Raw genomic sequence first — 21,622 nt, 5'->3', positions numbered from 1 at the left:
TATTTGTGAATGTGGGTATAATTCACCGCATAAGCATCAGGGTTTCTGCAGACAAACTTTATAGCTAAGTGCCAAAAGGGAGCCCAGTCTGATTCCACTTATGACAGCATAAATCAGCAATACTCCTACTGCAGTCAACAAGGGATATGCCAGAATAAACATGGCACAAAAGGAGAATCGGGTCTCCAGCACAAGGACTTTTTCCTGACTTTTGGACAGGCCCAGGTCACCAACTTGGATCCAAACTGCTGCCACCTCAAAAAGCTGGGGTGCTGCCTGGCTAGATTTGGTCCCCTGCTTTCAAGGCTCTGAAGGGATCTCTGTCTTCTCTTTCCTACCATAAAAAGGAAGAAAGACCTGACACCAAGTCCCACACCTCTGGGAAATCAAGCAACAGTTTGCTTAGCATGCCTATTAATAAGTAGCTTTATAGAGCAGGCAGAACCCATCATTCAGGTTTGGGAGACCCGAGTTCCACTTTCACATTACGATGCCCGAAGGAAGTTGTGGCACTTCTCTGGACCTTGTTGCCTTCTCTAAAAGGAGTCGAATGAGGCTTATCTCCTTTATAATCTACTTCATACTCCTCTTCCAATAAAAAAAAAAAAAAAGCAAAAACCAACAAAAACCCCACAACACCAAAACCCATAAAAAAACCATAAAGATGTAAGAATAAAAATTTTTCATTTGCTAACCATGAAGAAAATGCAGACGAACAAGGACTGTTCAACAGTTCAGCTCCCTGTCTAGACAGATCTCATTTTCAGCTCCACACATGCTGCGCAGAGCAAAGATCTAGTTCCAGGTTTTTGCACCCCAAACCACCTGGGATTCCCCCCTGCAAGCCAAGCGACGCTTCATAAAAAGCAGAAAATTGAAGGATCTTGAAACCTTAAGACACCTGCATCCTCTTTCTGGCATTACTGACACCTCTCCTCAAGGCATGACAGCCTCCCTCCCAACTAACCCCACAGTGACCATCAAACTGACAGTGACTCTGTCTCACCCTGATCAGGGACAGAGCATCCCCAAATCTGTCCCTCTCATCCTTCCAGGCACCGGTGGAGGCTCCATCAGACCCCCCCCAGGAAAAGTCCCCGCGTGGGGATGAGCCGCAGCGTGCCGAGGGTGCCTGAGAAAGTTTGAACACGACGCCTTGTTAATACAAAAGCTTGTCAAACCCATCACCTAGAAATGCTGAATGTCTTTATTAGATTCCTTTATCTCCCCCCGAGATCGGAGGGACACGACGAGACGATTCTCAGCGGAGATGTCATCATCCAGAAACTAATTAAAGGCTGCGCGGGAAGTCGGGCCACGCACACTCTGGAGAACAAAACGCATTAGCAACCCGAGTCGAGAAAAATATTACAAGTGAACTTCAGATCACAAAGGGCGAGTTAGGGATTTGACAATAGCTCTTCTCGTCCTGTCTTTCCTCCCGCTCATCCCCATGCTCCCTCGTCCTCGAAAGCTGTCCCCCAGCAGGAACGAGCAACCCGTGATCTCGGGGCTGTCTGGGACCAACCCGTCCACTGCCATCTCCTGAGGGATGCAGGACAACCTTGGATCCTCTCCTCCACCAGGTCACATCCCAGGAGAAAATAATGATTTGTGGAATGTCTTTTTTTTTTTTTTTTTTCTTTTTTTCCCCCCCGTGTGTGTTAGAAAAGCCTCCTTGCTGCAGGTGAAATAATCGCAGAGAAGGATGCTTGCACCGCTCCCTGCTCCACCAGAGCCATCCTGAGCAAAACACTCAGGCTCTTTAGGTCTCACCTCTCTTGATCAACACAATGACAAGTACTTTTCTTCCTCTCAGGCTTACTAAAAGGAGAACGGTGGATAAGATGAGTCTGTGGCCACAGGAACTGTAGGTAGGGACACTTCTGCATAAGGACAGCCCTACTAGCCATGTTCTATCCATAGCTAGGGCTCACGTGAGCCAAGATGCACCGATCTAGCTTAGGGCATGCATCTCGAGTGGCTGTGTCTGCAAATAGCTCTTCCCAGTCAACCCGGGGTCTCCCGTCCCGATGAGCTGCGAGTTTATGTGATATCCCTCATCAGCACGCACTGTCCTGCTAAACTCGGCGTGAAACCTCAGCTCTCCTCCCCGAAACCACCCAGAGGGCTGTGCCCCGCACTGACGGTGCAGGTCCTGCTCCCCACTCTCTGCCCGAGAGCTGGTGGGGGGTGTGTGTGTGTGTGTGTCTCCCCGTGCCCCCCCCCCCCAACTCTCTGTCCACGAGGAACGGGCTGAGCACGCCGAACCAGCCCTGCGCCACTTCGCTTGTCAAAAGGGACCTGGAAGGAACAAAGGAGCTCAAACATCCTTTCCAAAGATAAATCAGATGCTCTAATGCAGCCTGCATCTCCAATGAATATAGGGCAGGTGTCTCTGAAGTGAAGTATTAGTTAAAATGATGCTCTTTAAATTGCATTTCAGCTATTTCAGGCAGACAGGTTGTGTGTGGGTTGGGTTGGGTTTTTTATGATCTATCTAGAGGCTTAAAAAGACACAGAGAGAAATAAATCTCCCTTCCATTAAAAACACACTATGCTCTTGCATATTTGTTCTTATCTCCACGCTCTCGCGCTCGTGCTCCCTCTCCCCTGACTTGAGCACAAAGTAAGTGTTTATGATTACACTTTCCACACTGACACTAATCTAATTCGCAGGCCGTGCCCAGGGAGAGCGTGGCGGCGCTTCCCGGAACGCTGCGGCGGGCGCCTGGTGCTTTTACTTAAAAAACCGTCGAGATTCGTGGCGTTAATGTGGAACTGAGTCCCGAGTTTTGATTGAATCGCAAGTGAAGTCTAGTTGTGTCTTCTGGGTCTATCTGCATCCTTTTTGCCTCTATTTATCCGACTGTTCACATCCCCTCCTCCCCTACGACATCGTAAGACACCCTCAGACTCCACTCACTAGGTGCTCTACCAACAAGACACAAAAATGCATCCTCAGCCCTCCCGGACATCACCGCTTACAAACTACCTTTAGGCACCAAGCTTAGGGGAGGGACACGATGGGGGAACAAGAGGTGGGTGCGCCCAGAATTGCCCTCGTTGGTGCAGGGGGCAGGGTTGGATGCAAACACACGTGCCGTTGCCATCACCGCTTGTCCCCAAAACAGCCCCTTTCCCCCCCCGTCCTTCCCGAGCCCCCCCGCACACTGAGCCCCAGCCCTTGCAGGTGCCTCCTCCTGCTCCAGCCAGGGCCTTTACTTCTGCTTGGGCTTCCTCCTGCCTTCGCCTTTGACTCTGGTGAAAAATTAATGGATCAGGCAGGGAGCACAGCCCTATTATTCTCTGATTAGGTGGTCTGGAGGCTGCTACTTATGACCAGACCCTTTGTTCGGCTGCTTATAAGGCGGAAGGTCGGCAAGGCCCAGCAGTTCAAAATGAACCGCAGGTGAGGTGATTTATGCCTCCAGATGCTGCCGCTCCTCCTGTCCCCATGGGAACACATCTCTTCGCATGAGCCTCGTGAATCCATCCATCGCTCTGGTAGAGGCAGACCCACCTTCCCAAAGATGCCCCGGTCCACTCCCTCCTCCCTCAGTTATTTCTTTACACAGTCCTGCTCTTGCAGGCTCTCCTCTCCAGGCCCCAAGAGCCCCCCCATCCATCCTCACCCCTCCCGTGGAGTATTTCTGGTCCCTGCACCCTACCACCCAAAGCTCTTCGTGAGCATCCACCCTGACCCAACACCCCAACTGCCCCAAAGCCAAGGGACCAAGCCAAGTCTTGGCCAAAGCTGCCAGAAACAAGCAGGAGAGGACAAAAAAAAAAGAAAAAAACAACAACGATCCGGAGTCCATGTGATGATACGCACCATCCTTCCCACACCTTAAAAGAGGGGTCTTAGCACTGCAAGGTTTAGCTCTTCGAAATTTCAGCAAGGGTAGAGGTAAGGTTGGTCTCTGCTGCCTTAATTCACCTCCCCAAGGACAACACTTTCCCGCAGGCACCCGGCTTCTCTCAGCACCCGTGCACATCTCTGCCTCTGCTTTCTTGGGGTCTGCCAGCGGCCAAAACGCCCCAGTGAGATAAGGGAGTGTTATTACCCTCACTTTGAGGATGGAGAAGCGAGGCCTGAAAAGCAAATGGCCCAAAAGCACCTGCTTTTCAGGCTCTGCAGTGCCCGGAAAGCCATGGAAAAGGCAGCAGGAGAGCGGGGACAGCTGCCAGGCCAGGTATTTCCAGCGGTCCACGCGAGATGGGAGCACTGCGGTTAAAAATTAGCCATCAGGCTGCAGAGCGCACAGCAGGATATCTGCGTACACAGAGGGGCAATTAAAATTTCATTACCAAATTTCAACCCCAATAGGCTACGTTTGACAGAGTTAAAAGGAAAGGAAAAGGAGGAAGCGACGCTACCGCCAGGCAGGGATATAAGCGTGCCTGGAGTACGCAGGGGCTGTTCTCCTTTTCCATTAGGACTGCTCCTCCATTTTCTATTTCTCCTAAACAAAGCCCTTGGGCCTTCTTCTCAGCCACCCTCGTGCCTCCGAGAACACCAGAAAAGCTGCAGGGGGGGTCACCTCCCCCAGAGCATCCTTTAATTTCCCTATTTGTCTTTCTCATGCCCAGCCTCATCAACGGCACTGTTGATTCCCCATGTTCTCCTGCTCTTCACGGAAGGACTATTTTTACCCCTTCTTTCCTATGCCTCTTTCTCCTCCAGTTTAATCATTTTGGAGGCTCTTTATCCACAGTTTCCTTGCCTTTCTTTCCTCTTTCCCTTTCATTTTTAAAACCTGTGGTTCTCCAATTCAAAATCATTACTGTTTTTAACTTGGCTTGAGCCTCTTTAATTAAGTTACTTTCCATTATTTTTTATCTAGTCCATTTGTCTACATCCCCCGCACCCTCCCTCATTCTTCCTTTCCTCCCCAAGGCAGGCTGGGTATGAAATCTTACATTTCCATTTGGCTAACAATCACTTTGAATTTTTAAATGCTATTAAATTGGATCACACCGGTCACTGGACTGGAGTTGTCGAGCTGTGATATTTACTCGCGCCAGTCAAAGGGAAATGAAATTGCAGTGGTGCGGGGGGGAGGCGATGGGGGAGCGCAGATTTATTCTGCCCTCAGTACTTGCAAACAGGCACAATCCCTTTGGATTTTTGAGCAAGTTCAAAGGAAACTCTTACGCTCAACCATGAAAGTATTGTAATGTCTTTAATAAATCAATTACTTGTTGGCAGGGAAGTGTCACTGCATCTCCAATCCTTGTAATCACCTCAGCCTTGCTGTGTTTTAAAGTGCTAAAAAACCACGGAGGTAGACAGAGAGCCAGAAGCAGCATCGGCGTAGGGCAAACCAGAGAAAGCACTTCTGCTTCATCTTGCCAAAAAAGGCCAAAAGATGCAGAAGGCAATTTGCTTCCTGCAAAAACACACCCGCCCGCTGAACCCCAGCACCAGAATAAGGAAATCACGGCGCCGGAGGGACCCTGCCAGCACTGCACGGGGCTCACCCTTCCCGGGATGCAAAAGTTTGGGAGGGACGATCACGACAGGGCCACCAAGGACCCCGAGTATTAACCCCCCTGCTCCCGCCCACCCGGGGCTGAGCATCGCTCCCGCAGGCAATTTGCAAAGCCCCGTTTTCTCGCCGCTCCCAAGAGCGAGACAACATTTTGCTGCATGTTAATTAGGGGGCTGAGTTTAGTGCTCCTGCCTTCGGGAGGGTGCCGGTATTTCGATTTTGCTAAAAGAGGCCTTTTCCACTTGAAAATTTGCTAAAAAAGAAAAGAGAGCAGGATTTGATTACAAAGCAGTCCTGGCCAAATCCAGCCCCTCCTCCCCTCTCTCCGCTGACAATATCCTCCCCTCCACAACAACAATCATCTGAGCACAAACAGACAACGAAGCTTTTCAGAAAGTAATGAACTCCGGTTGGAGCCAAGGCAGGAAGGGTTTAATGTTCAGCTTGGAAAGCTTGGCGAGGCCATCAATTATATAGTCCTGCTGCTGAAGGAGCAAAAAAAAAAAAAATAATATTTCAGACAGACTTGGCCAAAAAGAAAAGATAGGGAAGGAAAACACTGCGAGAGAGATTTAATTCCACAAGCAGAGAGAAGTGTTTGCAAAAGAGGAGGAAGATCAAAGGCTGAAGCTCTCGGGCTGGCTGCGAGGAGGAGGGATTACAAGGAGGACAAAGCATGGAGAAGACATCTCAGTTGACCCCTCGTCTCGAGGCTGGTCCAGGCAAGGACAGCCTCAGTTACAAACTGGGGAGCTTCTTCCCTGTGAGGGTTCGCTGATGGGGAGGCTTTGGCAGCGATGAGGGTGGATTGAGACCTGTTCATCTCATCTCACATAAGGCAACAAGCCAGGACGGGGTCGGCGACCTTCGCTGCCTTCTCCCACTCTTACACTAGATGCTACCAAAGGAAAGGAGAGGAAACCAGAGCTGAAATCTTCTGGGCATCTCTACCACTGACGTGATGGGACTGGCAACCCAGAAGTGAAAAACAAGCACCTGGGTCCACGTAGAGCAACGCGACCTCCCCGTCTTCTCACCTGCAGCCGGTGGGGCTGATCTTCCAGGGATCTGGCCCTGCACTAATGAACAAAACCACCTCATTTCTGAGGGACAGGGCAGACGTGCCACCAGCTCCTCAGGCAGACAACCAGCCAGCCCCAGAAAACCCAAACCAGAAATATTTCAAGACCATCTCTCCACACCTTTTTCTGAAGGACCACATTTCCGTGACTTTCCTGAAAGTCCTTGCCTTTTTGTTCTCCACCTCCCACCTTTCCTCCCCTTTCTCTTTTGCTAAATCTCTGGCTTCTCCCCGGCACCACCAGAACAGACAAGAAAACAAGATCACAACTTTCCCAATGTTTCAACGCAACTCCCCTGCTAAGAGCTTCAACCTCTCCCTCAAACCCCAAGAAAAAACAATGCAAAAAACACCACATTGTCCTCCTGGGTCCCCGCCTTCATTCTCCCACAGGCTCAGCAACCCCCTCCAGCCCGTCCTTAAGCTCGTGGATATTTGCTGGCATTTTTTTAGCGCCCGCTGCCCGCTGCAGAAGGCGGCAGGGCCGGGTCGGGTCTTCAGCAGCTGTTCCCTTGGCCTCTCCTTTATCTCCAGCATTGTGTTCACATCTGCTTCCCCCTCTGCCTCTTTCCCTGCCGCCGGGAGCCTGGTTTTAAATCACTGCTCAGCGTGCCAGCTGCCAGGCGCAGGTTTCATGCCGCCCAGCATGCCCCGTTTGGATGGGGATCCTAAAGCCGTTTGCGAGCCTTTATTTTTTTTTTTTTCTCCCCCCCATTCTCAATTTTTTTTTTTTTTTTTTTTTAAAATCCTCCTGAACCTGCCAGCGCTGCCACGCTGCTTTCCCTTCCTCCCTTTTGGCTGCGGAGATTCTCTTGGCTCTGGAAACATGTTCAGACACCTGGTTGCTGGCAGCGCGGGGCTTTGGCAGCGGCTGGCTGCATGCGGCTCGCCGATACGGGCGGGGAGGCGAGGGGGGCCCAGCCGCTGCGGGTCAACGCGACCCCCCTCGGCTATCGGGGCCGTGCCGGTGGCCGCCTGCACCGCTCCCGCCCGGCCGGTGGCTTCCTCGAGCTGGCAGCAAGCCCACCACCCGCATCCCTCTGGCTTCGCCTGGAGTTTTCGCCCGAAGCCAGCTTCTGGTTTCGCTGGGGATTTGTACGGTGGGAAAGCACAGCTCCGTACGGCGCCGCCCAGGAGCTGCGTTTTAAGAGGAGCAAACAGAGCGGGGGGCCACGAGGAGGGATGCCACTCTGCCTCCAGACTAAATTCACCTTTCAGATTACAATCTCTCCATGCTACCAAAAAAAAGGGAAGGCTGTACCCTTCCCCCAGCCAGCACCACACAACCATCCCTGAAAAGCTTGGCTGATGCCTCCCCCCAGCCTCCCCTGCGCTCACGGTCTGTGCGGAATCGCAAGCCAGGATCTCTGTGGATGCCACCTTCGATGGCAAAGGCTGTCCCAAACTCCCTTGGGAAGAGTCCCCTGCTTCTGCTCCCTGACCCCCCAAGCCTCTGCAACAGGCTTTTGCTTCTGGACTTGCCTCCGGGGGGACTGGCCAGAAAAAACAGCTCTAAAGGCCACAAAGAAGAGCCAGATTAAAGTATCCACTCTGAATTTATGCTCCAGACTTAAGGTTTAATAATGCAACAGAAAATCAATATTTAATAAAGCAAATGATGGAGAAAAACACTGAATGGGAGATGAGCTGCTGCTCGTGTTTTCAAACATGTAACTCCCGGAGGAGATGGTTTGGCAGGATGGATGCAGTACCAGATTGCCACGACAAGCTGGCACAAAGGACACCCCAGGTCCCACCGATTCCAGCTCCGGTGTCAAGGGGGCTCACGGGTCTTTTATTAAAGGACAAACAAGGAATTACTGCCGTGCTCAGAGTCCAAATACCCATGGAGAGAGATCAAATGCTGATGCACAAGGGGAGGCGAGCAGCTGCCTCGCTGAACAGGCCCAGATTTGTGTTAGGGCTGGAAGCTGGGCTTGCAAAGCGCGGGCGGGCGGGCAGCAGCGCAGCCAAATTCAACTTTCCGACGCACCGAGAAGAGCCGTCAAGGGATGGAGACCTCCTGAGAAGCACAGGGGCTCGAAGCCGAGGATAAATCCCTGCGTGCCGAGCAGGAGAGAGCAGGACGAGGGATGCGGCGAGGATGTGGCCGCGATGCTGGGGACACATCGGCAGCTCTGCCTCCCTCCCCTGGAGACTGGCAAAAACTGCAGCGAGCCCGTGCGTGGCACAGAGGTGTCACCTGCACGGCGAGCGCAGCAACAGCCACCCCAGCAGCCACGCTCCGCCGAAGAGGCAAATTTAGGAACGGGCCAGAGGAAGCGATGCTCCGAGGCGTCCAACCCCACAGGTCCAGCTGGCTCGAGCCACGGCCAACCTCACCGCTCAGCACGGCCGACGTGGAGCGTCCCCTGCGACGGCCAGCGCCGCAATAACGAATGCCTTTTGCAGCAGGGCTGCCCACACTAAGCTGGGAAAGGGGGGGGAAGTTTTCCCCATGCCGCCCGGCGCACGCAGCTCGGGATGGGTGAAGACCCATGTCCCACCTCGCAAAGTTTGGGGACTCTGGATGAGTCCTCAAAGCAAAGGAGACTCTCACTTGCACAGGCGTTGGTGCCCAGCAAGTAGGCATCTCTCTGGAGCAGCGAAACGAGCCCTGGTGCCCTTGGATGAAACCCCCTCCCCTCTCCGTGCGCCGGGCTGCCTGCCTGGCCCTGCAGCACGGCAATAATTTGTAGCTCGTGCCGGGCTCCTTCACAATGGAAGATGACATATAAATATAAAACGTTATCGCTCCATAACAGCCACATGCTATAAAACGCCAGGCAGAAGGATCTGGAACTAGATGGAGGCAGTGCTTTAAATCCTTCCCTGCAGAGTTACTGCTGCTAAAACAACAGACCCGCTCCAAAGAGCTCTGCCGGCGGAGGGAGAAGAAGAAAGGCCCCGATAAAAACACCAAAATAGTGAAATTAGGCGATTAAGGTGACTTTATACCGGCGTGACCTTCCTGTGCTGACAACCCTGGGGTAGCTGTAAGTACCGGCGCGCCAGTGACGTCTCCTCCCATTCATCCCCTGCTGCGACTTTCGGCAGATGCTCCGTGTTACTATAGTAACAATAAAGCGCTGGTACCAATATTACACTACAACGAGTTGACTCTGCTCCCGCGATTACGATAACAATGCTGTTACTGTAGTAACATTGCATTGTTGAGGTCTCACTGTTCTACCCTTAATTTTATTGTCGTAAGATTAAATTGCAATAATGTTATTGAGCCGCCATTAGCGTTACCACGGCAACAATAACATTAAGGTAGCGATATCGCATTACAGCGGTCCAACCGTTCCACCACAAATATTTTAATGTAGTAAAACAAAAGAGATTACTGCAGTAACATGAAACTGCAGTGACCTCATTAAACCCCCACTGGCTTTACCACGCTGTACTTCGGAAACCGCGGGCGGCGGCCGGGACATGCCCGGCGTGCGTCCCGGGGGAGCGGGTGCTGCCGTGCCACCCCTTTGGCCGGCAAAATCCTTGGGGAAGGAGGTGGGGGGGGGGCCCGCTGCGCAGGGGGTGAGCAAGAGACCTGCAGACAACTTGATCTTGGGAGGTTTGGGGGGCTGTCGGTGCAGCCTCCCCCCCCCTCCCCGTTTCGCCGAAGGGATTAGCCAAGTCGCTGTTGAATGGCTCCGGGTGAGGCGGGCGACCTCTCCCTCAAAGCTTTTGGAGAGGATGAGGGAGCGGGGCCGCCGGGAGCTCATGTGCTCAGAAAGGCTCAGAGAGGAGTAGGCACTTGTTTTCCAAAAGAGGGGTGATGGCAGGGAGACCTCCCCGCGTCCCCGAGGGAGTAGTAAAGAGAGTTACGCTGAGCTCGCCTTGCCGCTGCGAAAGCGCACGCAGCTGCAGCTGGGGAGGAGGGAAGCAGCAGAGCCACGGGGGTGTCGGAGGTGGAAATGGCCCCCCGGGCATCACCGGGGGGGTTTGTGTCAGCAGGGGGGAACCCCACCATACACTGAATTATGGCGTTAGCAGTTCGCCAGGGGAAAAAGACAGAAGCCTGGGTCTACGCAAAAAAAGAAAAAAACACGATGGAAATGAAAACGGTCTGTGTGTCCTATGAATCACTGGTTCTTTCTTCCCCTTGCTCTGTTCCCCCACTAATTATTTTTCCTTGGGAACAGGATACATCGTCCCGTGGGTCTGGCAGTGCCTGGCCCGCTACCATCGCAGGGGTGCCAGCAAGCACGGAGGATACTTCACCACTACTTCTCCTTTACTAACTCGCTCTCTTTCTAACGAGGACAGCAGTTAACCCACCCGAGCGCTGTTCACCTCCCCATCCCTCTTCCACTACTGGAAGCAAGCTCTTCCAGTACAGGCTCTGGAGTCTCTGCTCCCCCCCCTCCCCCCCCCATATAATTGCTAATTAATAATAACGTTTAGCTCTCAGATAGTGTGTTCCATCTTCAAAGACCTCTGTCGACATTAATGAATTAATCCTCATCAACCCCCCTGTGAAGTAGGTGACAATTATTATCTCTGCCTCACAGATGTTAAATTGATTTGCAAAGAGGTCAAGTGACTTGGGGGGGAGGCCGGAGGGGGCCTGCCCAGCTGCGCGCCGGGTACGTGGCCAGCTCCACGAGGGAGCACGGACAAGCACGTGAGTGGGTCAAACCCACCCCCTGGGCTGACGGGCCCCCCCCACTCCCCCGGAGAAGCGAGGGCTGGTAACACTGGGAGAGAGATGGAGAGATTTGGGGGCAGCAATGGGCGCGGGAGGAGCAGAGGTGCTCCCCCGGGGGGGCACAAAGCCAACAACTAGGACAGTGCTGGAGAGCGCGTGGGAGACCTTCAGTCCTCCACCACAGCCCCCGTACAAAAGGAAGAGATGTTCTGGCGGACGGACGGTGATTTAGCAACAAAAGAGAGACGGGGAAGGAGTGCATCAGTCAAAGGAGCTGAGCGCAGGCGAAGCAAGGGAGGATTTCGATTTCGTGCCGCTGGTTTCCTCCCTTTGACCGCTTTGGGGAGGCCTCTCCCAGCTCTCCACGTGGCTTTTAGAAGGTATTATATAAACCTGCTTTTGCTTCTAGAAAGGACAGGTGCTCTCATGGGAGAGAAGGTGTGGACACACCAGAAAAACCCACTGCCAGAAGCAGCTCCTGCGGTTTCCGCTGGGAAGCACCCTGCCCAGCGCGAAGCCCCAGCCCGTGGCTTCATACGTGGCCATCATACATCCTTCGCTGCCACCGAGTTACCTCCCGGCCCCGGGCACATCCCTCCGCCCCTCCTCATCCCCAGCACCGGCGGTTTTGGCAGCGCAGGGGACAGGGTCAGCCCCACGGGTGCCCAGCTGGACCCCCCGGCTCCGCCAGCGGTGCCAAAGCTCATGAATGTTCTGAGCATTTCCAAAAAGGAGGAAAAAAATTAAAAAAAAAAAAGAGCCAGGCACCACAAGCAACTCATCCCAGTCTACCTTGTTTTCCCCACAAGCCACCTCGAGGCCTTTGGACAAGAGTGATGATGACTGCAGGGACCGATCCTTCCTCCCAGCTTCGGCAGGGCGGGCGTTTCCCAGGCACGCGGCCGCGAAAAAAGTTACCCGTCCTCTCCCCGGAGTGAGAGGGGCTTACGGCATCAAAGGAAAATTAATTGGGCAGAGTTCAGCGCTTGAAACAAAGCCGGCTCGGGCGCCGCAGCCCCGCCGGTGGCTTTATCTCACCGGCGCACACCTTGGCAGCGATGCTCCCGGGGCGAGGTGCCACCAGCATGCCACGTGTGCCCCATGCCACCCGGGCAGCCCCGTGCCACCCCCCCCCTGACTCCGGTGAGCAGGTAATTAACTATCAAACAAAGGCAGGGATTTGCTGATTAACCCCGGGCCCGGGGAAGGAGTGGGAAAACTCATTTACACCAAACAAAAGGGGAGGGGTGATTAGTTGCTCCAGTGACAACAGAAAGAGCCAGATAGGGCCAGGGAAACTGATAAAGAAGCGAGAAAGCCTAATATCCCCCAGTTGCCCTTTTTTTTTCCCCCCCTCCTTTCTTTCTTTCTAAGCACTAAAATTTCACCATTTTCTATCATGCAAATTTATGTGCCTAAGTGAGATTAAACTCTGGCAGGCACGGTGCCTCCTTCCCCAAGTCCATTTCGCGCGCCGAGATAAGGCCAACTTTCCTTAATGCATCTTACAAGGCAGTGGGAGTGTTTTGCAGGCGCGCATTGGAGACGGCTTATTATCAATACAAATAAGAGCTTTCCAGACACCGACGTCCTCCTCCTCCCTCTCTCCTCTCTTTCAAACCCAGCAACTGGAAGAACAGCTTAAACAGCTCAAGTGTCCTACTGGGAGTGGGGAGAAGGGGGAGGCTGCACCGGAGATGCTGCTGCAGAGGCAAGAAGTGGGACTTGCAAAGGAAATCCAAGTGGGATACAGGAGAGGAGAGGAAGGGAAAGCATCACTCCTCAGAGGTTAAGGGGGCCCAAAGTCCTATTTCTCGCTCTGGGTTTCTGCCTCCCTTCAAGTTCAGAGTTTGCTTATTGCAGAAGTGGGGCTTCCCTGGATTCTGTCTCTTTGGGATTTTCACCCAGAAATGCCTCTCCCTTCTCAAGGGTCGGAAGCAAACTCCTGCAGACACGGGGAGTGCTGCTTCCCCGTGCTTTGTCTTGTCTTATGGCAACTCCTCCTAAGAATAAACATGGACTGAGCGAGGGGGACAGGCAAGGACCACCCTCCAGATACCGTGGGTGACATGCACACTCCCCGAGCTGGTCATTTTGGGTCCAGCTGTAGTCTGGAAGCTTCTCTCCTGGGGAGATCCAAGTGCTAAGGTTCTCCTCGTACCTCTTGTTGTTGGCTCACATCAACTTGGCATTACCAACGCTGAGCCTGACCTCATTTAAAGCAGTCCCTGAAATAGCAGGGCTGAACTTTGATGCATTCAATGCCAAGGGTCTGTTGTCTCATTCCCGGGCTCATTTGTCCCACATTACTGCAAAGGCAGCGGGAAGGAAAGATGCGCCGACCTGCTATTCCTGGATCGGCAGCAATCACCTTTTGCCTTTTGTAGCAGGATTTCAAGACTGACAAGTGTTTCTGAAAGCCTGACCGGCAAGGCAAGGTGGGAGAAATGGGGCTTGCATCGTTTCAGAAAGAAGGTGGCTAAGGGGCAACACGATAACAACCTTCCCAAAAGCAAAAGGTTGTTACAAAGAGGACACTGATCAATTGTTCCCCACGTCCGCTGGGGATAGGCTGAGAAAAACTCCACTTCATTTGCAACAAAGAAGGTTTAAGTTAGATATTAGCTATACATTTTCTAATTATAAAGGTAGCGAAGCAGTAGAATAGATCGTCTAGGGAGACTGAAGAACCTGCTTTGTTAAAGATTTTCAAGAATAGCTTTCATACGTGTTTGCCAGCAATGTCTCTGCCTCATTGCAGGGGGACAGGCTAAATTAGCTCTTGAGGTGCCTTCTACCCACCTATTTTGGGATCTCAGCCATCAATACAGTCAACCTAGAAATAAATGCGCAGCGCTTCCCTCGCTGCAGCGTGGACATCCCTGGTTCCTGGTGGTTTCTAGCTGATTCTTGGGGGACCATCCCCAACCCTCATGCCCTAAAGGAAGCTCCATCTCCCACCCCTATCCTTCTTCTGGTTTTTGCTCCTTCCTCCCATAGCACTGCTTCGTCCAGCAGCCCTTCTTGGCAGACACCAGGGATGCTCCAGCTCCTCACTCTCTCTGTCCATGACCCTTTCTCCCAGCGACATCCCCCAAATTTAGGGAGAAGGAGGGATGCACGGCATGAGCTGAGGGTGTTTGAACCCTGCTTGGAGCAACCTGCACGCCTTCCTCATTCTGGCTGCACCTGGATTAACCCTATTTAAAAGAGGAGACCCCCTTTCCCACCTCCTCTCACCACTTCTCCCTCCCTGTCAGGCTGTGGGAAGGGGCAAGAGGTCCCACAGCCACACGCTAAACTTGGCACATCCCTGAAATATGGGACTCGGATGCCCTGCTTTCCTGGGAGGGAGGGGTAAGCACTGCTTCCCACAAGCTTTTAGGACAGGATTATACCAGCCTGCGTATTATTGGGCCCATTTTCCAAGGCAGGAGGAGTTAATCCTGGCACCCCAGCCAAATTTTATTCGGGGTCATTAAGGCAGGCTTCCCTTTAATCGGACACGATATTTGCTTTCATGTCCCGCTCCAGCACGATGCTGCACACTACTCTCTTGCCACCTTCCACCCAAAAAAGAGCTGGGTGAGCCAAGCAATAACTCTTGAAATTAGGGGGCCCGCTCGTGAGAGCTGGTATTTCTGCCAGCCACGGCGAGGATGTTCAGCACATTATAGCACTAAGCCCATCACCGAATCCCCCAGTACTTAACTGCACCGCTGCAAGGAGTTAAGATATGACCTTTTTCTCCAGCAGCCAAACATCTCTTCCAAATGATATAGCAAGACACAGGAGGGATGGACCTGGATGTCTGCTGATATGGGAAATTTAGGTCAGGAAATGGGAATCAGAAGAGAACAGACAGAAATTGTCCTGCATCACCCCGGCGCCTGATAGCGACTTCAGAACTTGCGGGTGATCGACTTTGGCTTAAGAAACTCAGGCAGGTAATAACAGATTGCAAGATAAACAGCAAGGACCTGAGCTGGCAATGCATCCGCTTTCTCTCCACGGTTAATGGAGATGGAGAAAGTCCGGCTCTGTTTAGTTTGCTTGATTGCTTGAAGAGGCAAGAGAAAAAGGAAAGGGAGGGAGAGGAGAAAATAAAGGCCCTGGGTTTGGGTTTTCTTCCCCCCTTCTATTCATTAGGCTGTCAATAACGCTCAGGCCTGGCATATTGACGACGGATTAGCTCAACCCGACTCTGTGTACAAGACCAATGCCTTTTTAACCCAGCTTGTTTCCAAATCAATACACCTATCAGCATTCGAAAATTAGCCCGAGATGAGATTCCAATACTCAAGCTGGAGTGTCATGCTAAGAGGGCTCCTGGCCAAAACACAGAAGGAGGAGGAGAAAAGGTTGCTAGCAAGGGATTAGAAATTTTCCATTAATCCTCCCCTAGGAGCGCACCGGGTCCCACGTCCCGCCACGCCGGCCCCCGCCCGCCCAGCGCACGTCCTGCCGGGAGGTACCTCACGTGAACGCCCGTCGGCTTGACCATCACGTGTGGCCACGCTTGCACGCCCCCCCTCGAGAGCCCGTGTGTGCTTGCACGCTTGCCAAAGAGCGCACGCCCCCACCCCGCCGAGTGTGCGCCCTCGGCGAGCCACGCCAGCGCTCCAGCACCCCATGCCGGCCTTCCTCCTCCCTCCTCCCTCCTCCTCCTCCTCCTCCCAGAAGTACAGTTTCAACACACAAACACATATTGTTGCTAGGCATACACACACCCCCACAAAGTACACAAATCTGCCAGCTCGCTCTTTTCCCCCAACACAAGTTTTACTTCAAGCGTTGCCTCCAGCATGGAAAACAAAAAAAAAAAAACCCACCCATCAAAATACAACAACAAACAGCAATATGGGTTTGCCAGTGACTACAGCGGGAGGCAGAGCTGCCTGTACCACAGCCTCATGACTACTCAAAAAAAGTTGCGTAAACGCATTGCCCAGCTTCACCGGGACTCTCCAAGCTCATTGATCAGCCTCTACGTTTGCACCAAGCTGTCCTCCACGCCCAACGTAGGAGCAAAGGGAGGACGAGACAGCAGGGTGAAAGGGAGGAACAGAAATCAAGGCATCAAGCCCAACCCTTCCGCGAATTCCCTCCCCTCTTACCTTGCACGATGAGATGGACACGCGATGTCTTGGGGTGATTGTCTGTCTGCACGGAGCAGGTGTAGGGGCCCTCATCGTACACGTCCACATCTTGGATCTGGATGCTGTACTGGGTTTTGGTGTTGGCCAGGAGCACCACCCGAGGGTCCAAACACCACTTGTCATTGCCGGCATAGAGGATGCTGCTGCGGTTCAGCCAGGCCACTCGGGTGACTCGGTTGTCCACGGAGCACCTGGGGAGAGGCAGAGAGGTGACACATCAACGCGCTGCTTTTGGGTAGTTTGTCCCCCCCTTCCCCAGCCCCTCCTGGCACTATTTTTAGCTTTGCAGCCAGCAGCAGTTTCAGAGACCAAGTGCTTTCAGTGTCCAAAGAGGACAACGTCAGCACTTTACCTGTGGTGCTCAGGGCACTGTTATCCATCTAAACTGGTGGCTTCAGGGATTTGCACAGGAGCTTCCCAACGATTTCAGGTGTAGAGAGGTCAGAGCCACCCAGCACCAGCCACCGAAGGGCCTTTGGCTCCTCTGTTCCCCTTTTGCTCCTTTGCAAATTCAGAGACAACCAAAGCTGAGCCAAAACCTCCGTCCTGAGTCCAAACCACACTTTTTGCGGAGGGGATGCAGGTTGCTACCTCCTGCCCAAACCCATCACTTGTCATTCTCTCCTCAGACCTTCATATCCCTGCAGCCAGGCAAAGAAATGCAAAGCGGAGCTGGGAAAGCAGCTCGTGCTGCTTCACAAAGGAGCGAGGAAAATTTATCTCAGGAGAAAAGCCAGTTCTGATACACCTCTAAAGAGAAACCTTGAGCTTCCTACCATTTGTCCCCTCTGCCAGTTCTTCCTTCCCTACCCATCATCTGCACTGCTGCATCTCCCTCACTTGCTGCACCTTACCCCAACTAAGCATTTTACTTATCGAGTGATGTTTCAGAGGTAGAAATCTTCTATATCCAGCCTCATTAAGAAACTGAGCCCCCCCAAAAGACAACACGGTGCAAACCTGGAAGAGACTTTGTTCTGAAGGAGATTGTTTTCCTGTCCACATTAGCGGGGGCCAGTCTTGCTCCTCCAGCCCTGTAACCCCTCCACGCCCACATCCCCAGGCAAGATTTGAATCCTCCCTTTCCACAAATCATCTCCAGACGAGTGAAGAGCAGAGGGCCTGGCAGCTGCCTGCTCTCCAAGCCCTTCCCTAGGGAGCAGAAACCTGCAGCCCACCCCCCCCCCCCCCCAGGAACTAAAACCCCGCTTCTCTCCGAGCAAGTTTGGGATTACGGAGCTGCTGGGATTTAGCCACGCTTTGCTGGATGCCGGCGACGGAGGATAATGTCCCTGCATAAAACCACTCAGCCTAAGATCCACTGTTTATATTCTCCCCAATCTACTTCATTACTTGTGCAGTGGCTGGGATGCAAATTAACTTCGGAGGCACCGAAAAAGAGCGCGGCGGCCTCCGGGAGGTCTCACACAGGGTAACCTCAACGAATGCAAAGGGTTTAATGGGCTATATGTGCCAGACTATGGTAGCAGGGGAGTTAATGGCAAGGATGAATGTCTATCTGTGGCATGCGGACTTATCCTGACACTCTAGGGATCATATCCTTCCTCAGGGTGAGCTGTCTCCTCACCGGTGGGTGACTTCTCTTCCCGTTATCTGCTACCGGTGCCAGCGAAGACACAGGGACCCACCCGGGGACAAGCTGTCTCATCCCACCTAGCCTCTTTTTCGGAGGTATCTCTTTGGCCCCAGTGATTACAGGAGAAGCCTGAAGAACCCACTCAGCCTCAACACACACAACATTTGGAGGTTAGGGATGGTGGATCCCCGTGAGGCGACGTGCCCAAGGTGAGACGGGTAGTCTGCAGCCCAGGACTCCCCCGCTGATTTCCTAGGCAAGTACCCAAGCTACTGCACCATCCTCCCTCTCTGGTGTGAAAAACATCTGATAAATTAAACAATTTTACTGCTGTTCCATAATGATATTACGATAATAATAAATTAAGTGCGAGCAGATTTTTATTATCTACATAAAAAATAGCAATAGATTCAGGCTGGGCTGAACACCAAGAACTCGACTCTTGCTCTCCACTGCATTATGACTTGAGCAAAACCCGAGAGTTTGGTTGCTCAAGTTGAACAAAACTTGTTCAAACCCAGAGAATGTTTTTAGTCTATTGTACTCTGAACTTCAACTCTGCTGGTAGCTTAGACCTAGGGGGCTCGGATAAAATGCAGGTGGAGATATCTGGTGCTTGGCTCTGGCCTGCCCATTGCAGTGCCGTGAAATGGGCTCCCGCGGTTGCAGCGAGCAGCAATTCTGCACAAACATGGGGTGTCCACTCTCACCGCCAAAGCCGTGTTGCAGAGAAGGACTGGGTGATGAGAAGCCAGACGTGGCTTGAATTTCTCAGACCGGTCCCTTCTGCGAAGATTATCCCTGAGGACCTCTAAGCAGGCTGAACTAAAAATATATATTTCCTCTCTCCTCCCTCCACGCCAGGTTTTTTTGTGAAATGCATCAACTTGGAGATCCCTGGATAATAATGGAGCCAGACAGTGTGCAATCCAAGCATTCCCTCTATCATATGGGCATTTAAGTGCTTTTGAAAAGCAGCGGGGCTCAGGTAACGCATGAGGCAACAGTGAAATAAGTGCTTTCGCCCTTCACAGCACCCGGCCACAATCTCTTCTTATCACCTAGACATGCTTCTCTGTCCCTGGGATCGGCAAGCTTAAAGTTGTTATTTTATTTACTTCCCTTGCCTCTTAAAGCTCCTGAGCCAATATATATATATATATATATATATATATACATATATATATATATATATATATAATAAAGAGCAGAAACAGCTCCCGGGGAAGACACGCTTTGCCCTCTGGATATGGTGTGCTTTTAGGGGATGGTGGGTCACGCTCCTGCCAACCACCGTCCTAAACCCTCCTGTCCCACCTCGCACAGGCGCCGGTCGGGGTCCCCGCGGCCGAGGCTCGCCGCAGCCACCCGCTGCCCCTCCAGCCCCTCCATCTGCTCCCCCTCCCCTCCGCCGGCAGCTCCTCTCTCCAGAAGCCCGGCGCGGGGATGGGAAGCCCTCCTCTCCCGCACGCAGGCAGCCGAGCGGAAAGCCAGGCTCCAAGTGGAGAGCGAAGCCACCGCCGAGCCCGGCAGCCTCCCCGCTTTCCACCCCCGCTCCTGGCAAGGTGAAAAGCCCCGAGATGCTTCCTCCACCTCGCTGGAAGCTCTCATCCTCCCTCTTGCCCCATGATGTGCCAAGGGAGGGAGCGGGGAGAGGGAGCTCCCTGGGGTGCTGGAAAACAGCGCTTGCCTCCAAAAAGGTGATGTAAAAATAATTAAGTACAGATGAGGTAATTTTCTCTCTCTCAAGATCCTTAATCCTCGTTACGTTCCTGCTCGGGAGGCAAGGCCTTCTCCTCCAGAAAGCTGAAAAATGTCAGCACAAGGAGAAGACAACACTGCTCCCTCTCTCTGCTCTTTCTTTCCCTCTAAACCCCAGGCCCCAAATCTCAGGGTTTCTCCCCTGGGATGTGGAAACACTGCTAACACACCACTGCTGCATCATCCTGGGGGTGGGTAGTGATGGTTTGCAGAGCAACGTAGCTCCTCACGCGCCACCAGACCCTCTGCTCCCTGTTGCCACTGAGGGCACCTCGAAATAACCACAGGCAGTGGGTTTGGGGCATTTTAAGACCGTTGCATGCACCGACCGAAGGCGAGAGGTGCGTGCATACATCTTCCCTACCTGTCCCAACCTGCACGCTCATGCCCTCGCCCCACACTCCCCAGTCCATGATAAATGGGGGGTGCAAAGGAGATACAGGCTGGCATGGCCCTTTCCAGCCCCGTTAACATCTCCCGCAGTCAAAGCTTCCTGGCTTTGCTACCCACTCTCTATAAGCAAGCTGGTCCATGAGGGACTGGTCGCTCTCCCCCAAACCAGTTGGCATCCCCACGAGCTCATACAGCCAAACCCCTCGCGCCTGTACCCTCTGCACCCCGTGCAAGGGGCCCGTGGGCGCAGCCAACAGCCCGCCTGGCCGCAGGGACATCAGAAGGCAGAAATTGGAAGAGGAAAAGCAACGCCGTAAGGTTTCTGCCGCCTTAAGCAACACAAGTACAAAGATGAGCGGGGCTGAAAACGCCAACAAAACCCTCGGTGGGGACAAAACAACCCTGGCCCGAGGGGAGCAGGCTGCTTTGCAGGCACAACCCTGCTCCCAAAGAGCCCTCGACCAAACCGCAGCCGCCACAACCAAATATCAGGAATAAATAAGCAGCAGGGTGTCAAAGCTGAGCGTCCTGACCACTGATCCCCCCCGCGCGTCACACAGCCCCCGGTACCTCCCTGCATTTTTGGCGCAGACACAGATGGCACATGCCAGCAATGACATGCCCTCCTGAATTTGTCTCTTTGTTTTCGCGAGTTTGCACACAGAAAATGACGGGAGAGGAGGTGGCCCGGCAGTGGGGGGAAGGAGGTTTTTAATTACTGAAGTGTGGTAATTGGCACACAACACTTTTTTTTGTTGCCTCTTACGCAGCTCGCTGGTGTTCCAGAGGGCTGGGCTGGAGAGCACAGATTGTCTCAACCCAGCAGGACACACAAGAAATGAATAATGTTAATTAGAACTGAAAAGAGCTCGGCGAAATTACCAACCTGATTGCTGCTTTCATGGCAATTATCAGGGTACAAGCTCCATCACAGGGAGGCAGGGACGGGGCTAAGACTAGATCACCCCAGCAAATCTGGTGGCCCAACTTGGGGCCGTGACCAAGCTGATTCCCCCCAACCCCCCCCCCCCCCCCCTCCGGCTCAATTCTCCTTCCATCACCGCCTAATTTTCACTGCATGCCCACCCTGGAGAAAGCACTTTCCCACATCCAGCCCACCTGACGGAGTTTCTCCCGTGTTGTGCCACGACACCGACCCACCACTGAGCATCCCTAGGTGTCTTTTCTCTCCCCATTCTAACTCAACAATTCCCAGACACCTCTGGATTTTGCAGCAATCCCTTCCATACCAGCAGCATTTTGCCTCTGCTACGGGCTGGACCAAGCTGGAAATCGGCTTGCAGGAACCAGTTAGGGGTTTAGTTTAAAACTGGGAGCAAAATTCTCCCCCACTGAAGCTGGGCAAGGAGAGGAGCTGCTCTGGCCCTGCCTTGTCTCCAGCATCTCATGTCCCAGGCATCACCCTCCAGCCTCTGCACCATCAGCCACGCTATAAATGATCAACTAAACTAGACTGCCGCC

At 53.0% G+C, this 21,622-nt stretch overlaps 1 protein-coding gene across 4 annotated transcripts in view; it reads right to left on the bottom strand.

Annotated features, from left to right (window-relative positions):
• LOC116958960 (protein CEPU-1) overlaps positions 1 to 21,622 on the bottom strand; it is a 344,224-nt gene that overhangs the window by 34,912 nt on the left and 287,690 nt on the right. For all 4 annotated transcript variants that reach the window (XM_042800720.1, XM_042800722.1, XM_042800719.1 and 1 more), the window contains one exon: positions 16,348 to 16,580. In XM_042800720.1, coding sequence (XP_042656654.1) covers positions 16,348 to 16,580 — 233 coding nt within the window. The remainder of the gene's footprint in view (positions 1 to 16,347; positions 16,581 to 21,622) is intronic.

This window comes from Tyto alba, unplaced genomic scaffold (assembly GCF_018691265.1).
Source record: "Tyto alba isolate M040663 unplaced genomic scaffold, T.alba_DEE_v4.0 Super-Scaffold_32, whole genome shotgun sequence".
Classification (NCBI taxonomy): Eukaryota; Metazoa; Chordata; class Aves; order Strigiformes; family Tytonidae; genus Tyto; species Tyto alba.
This window is presented reverse-complemented; position numbering and strand designations above follow the sequence as displayed.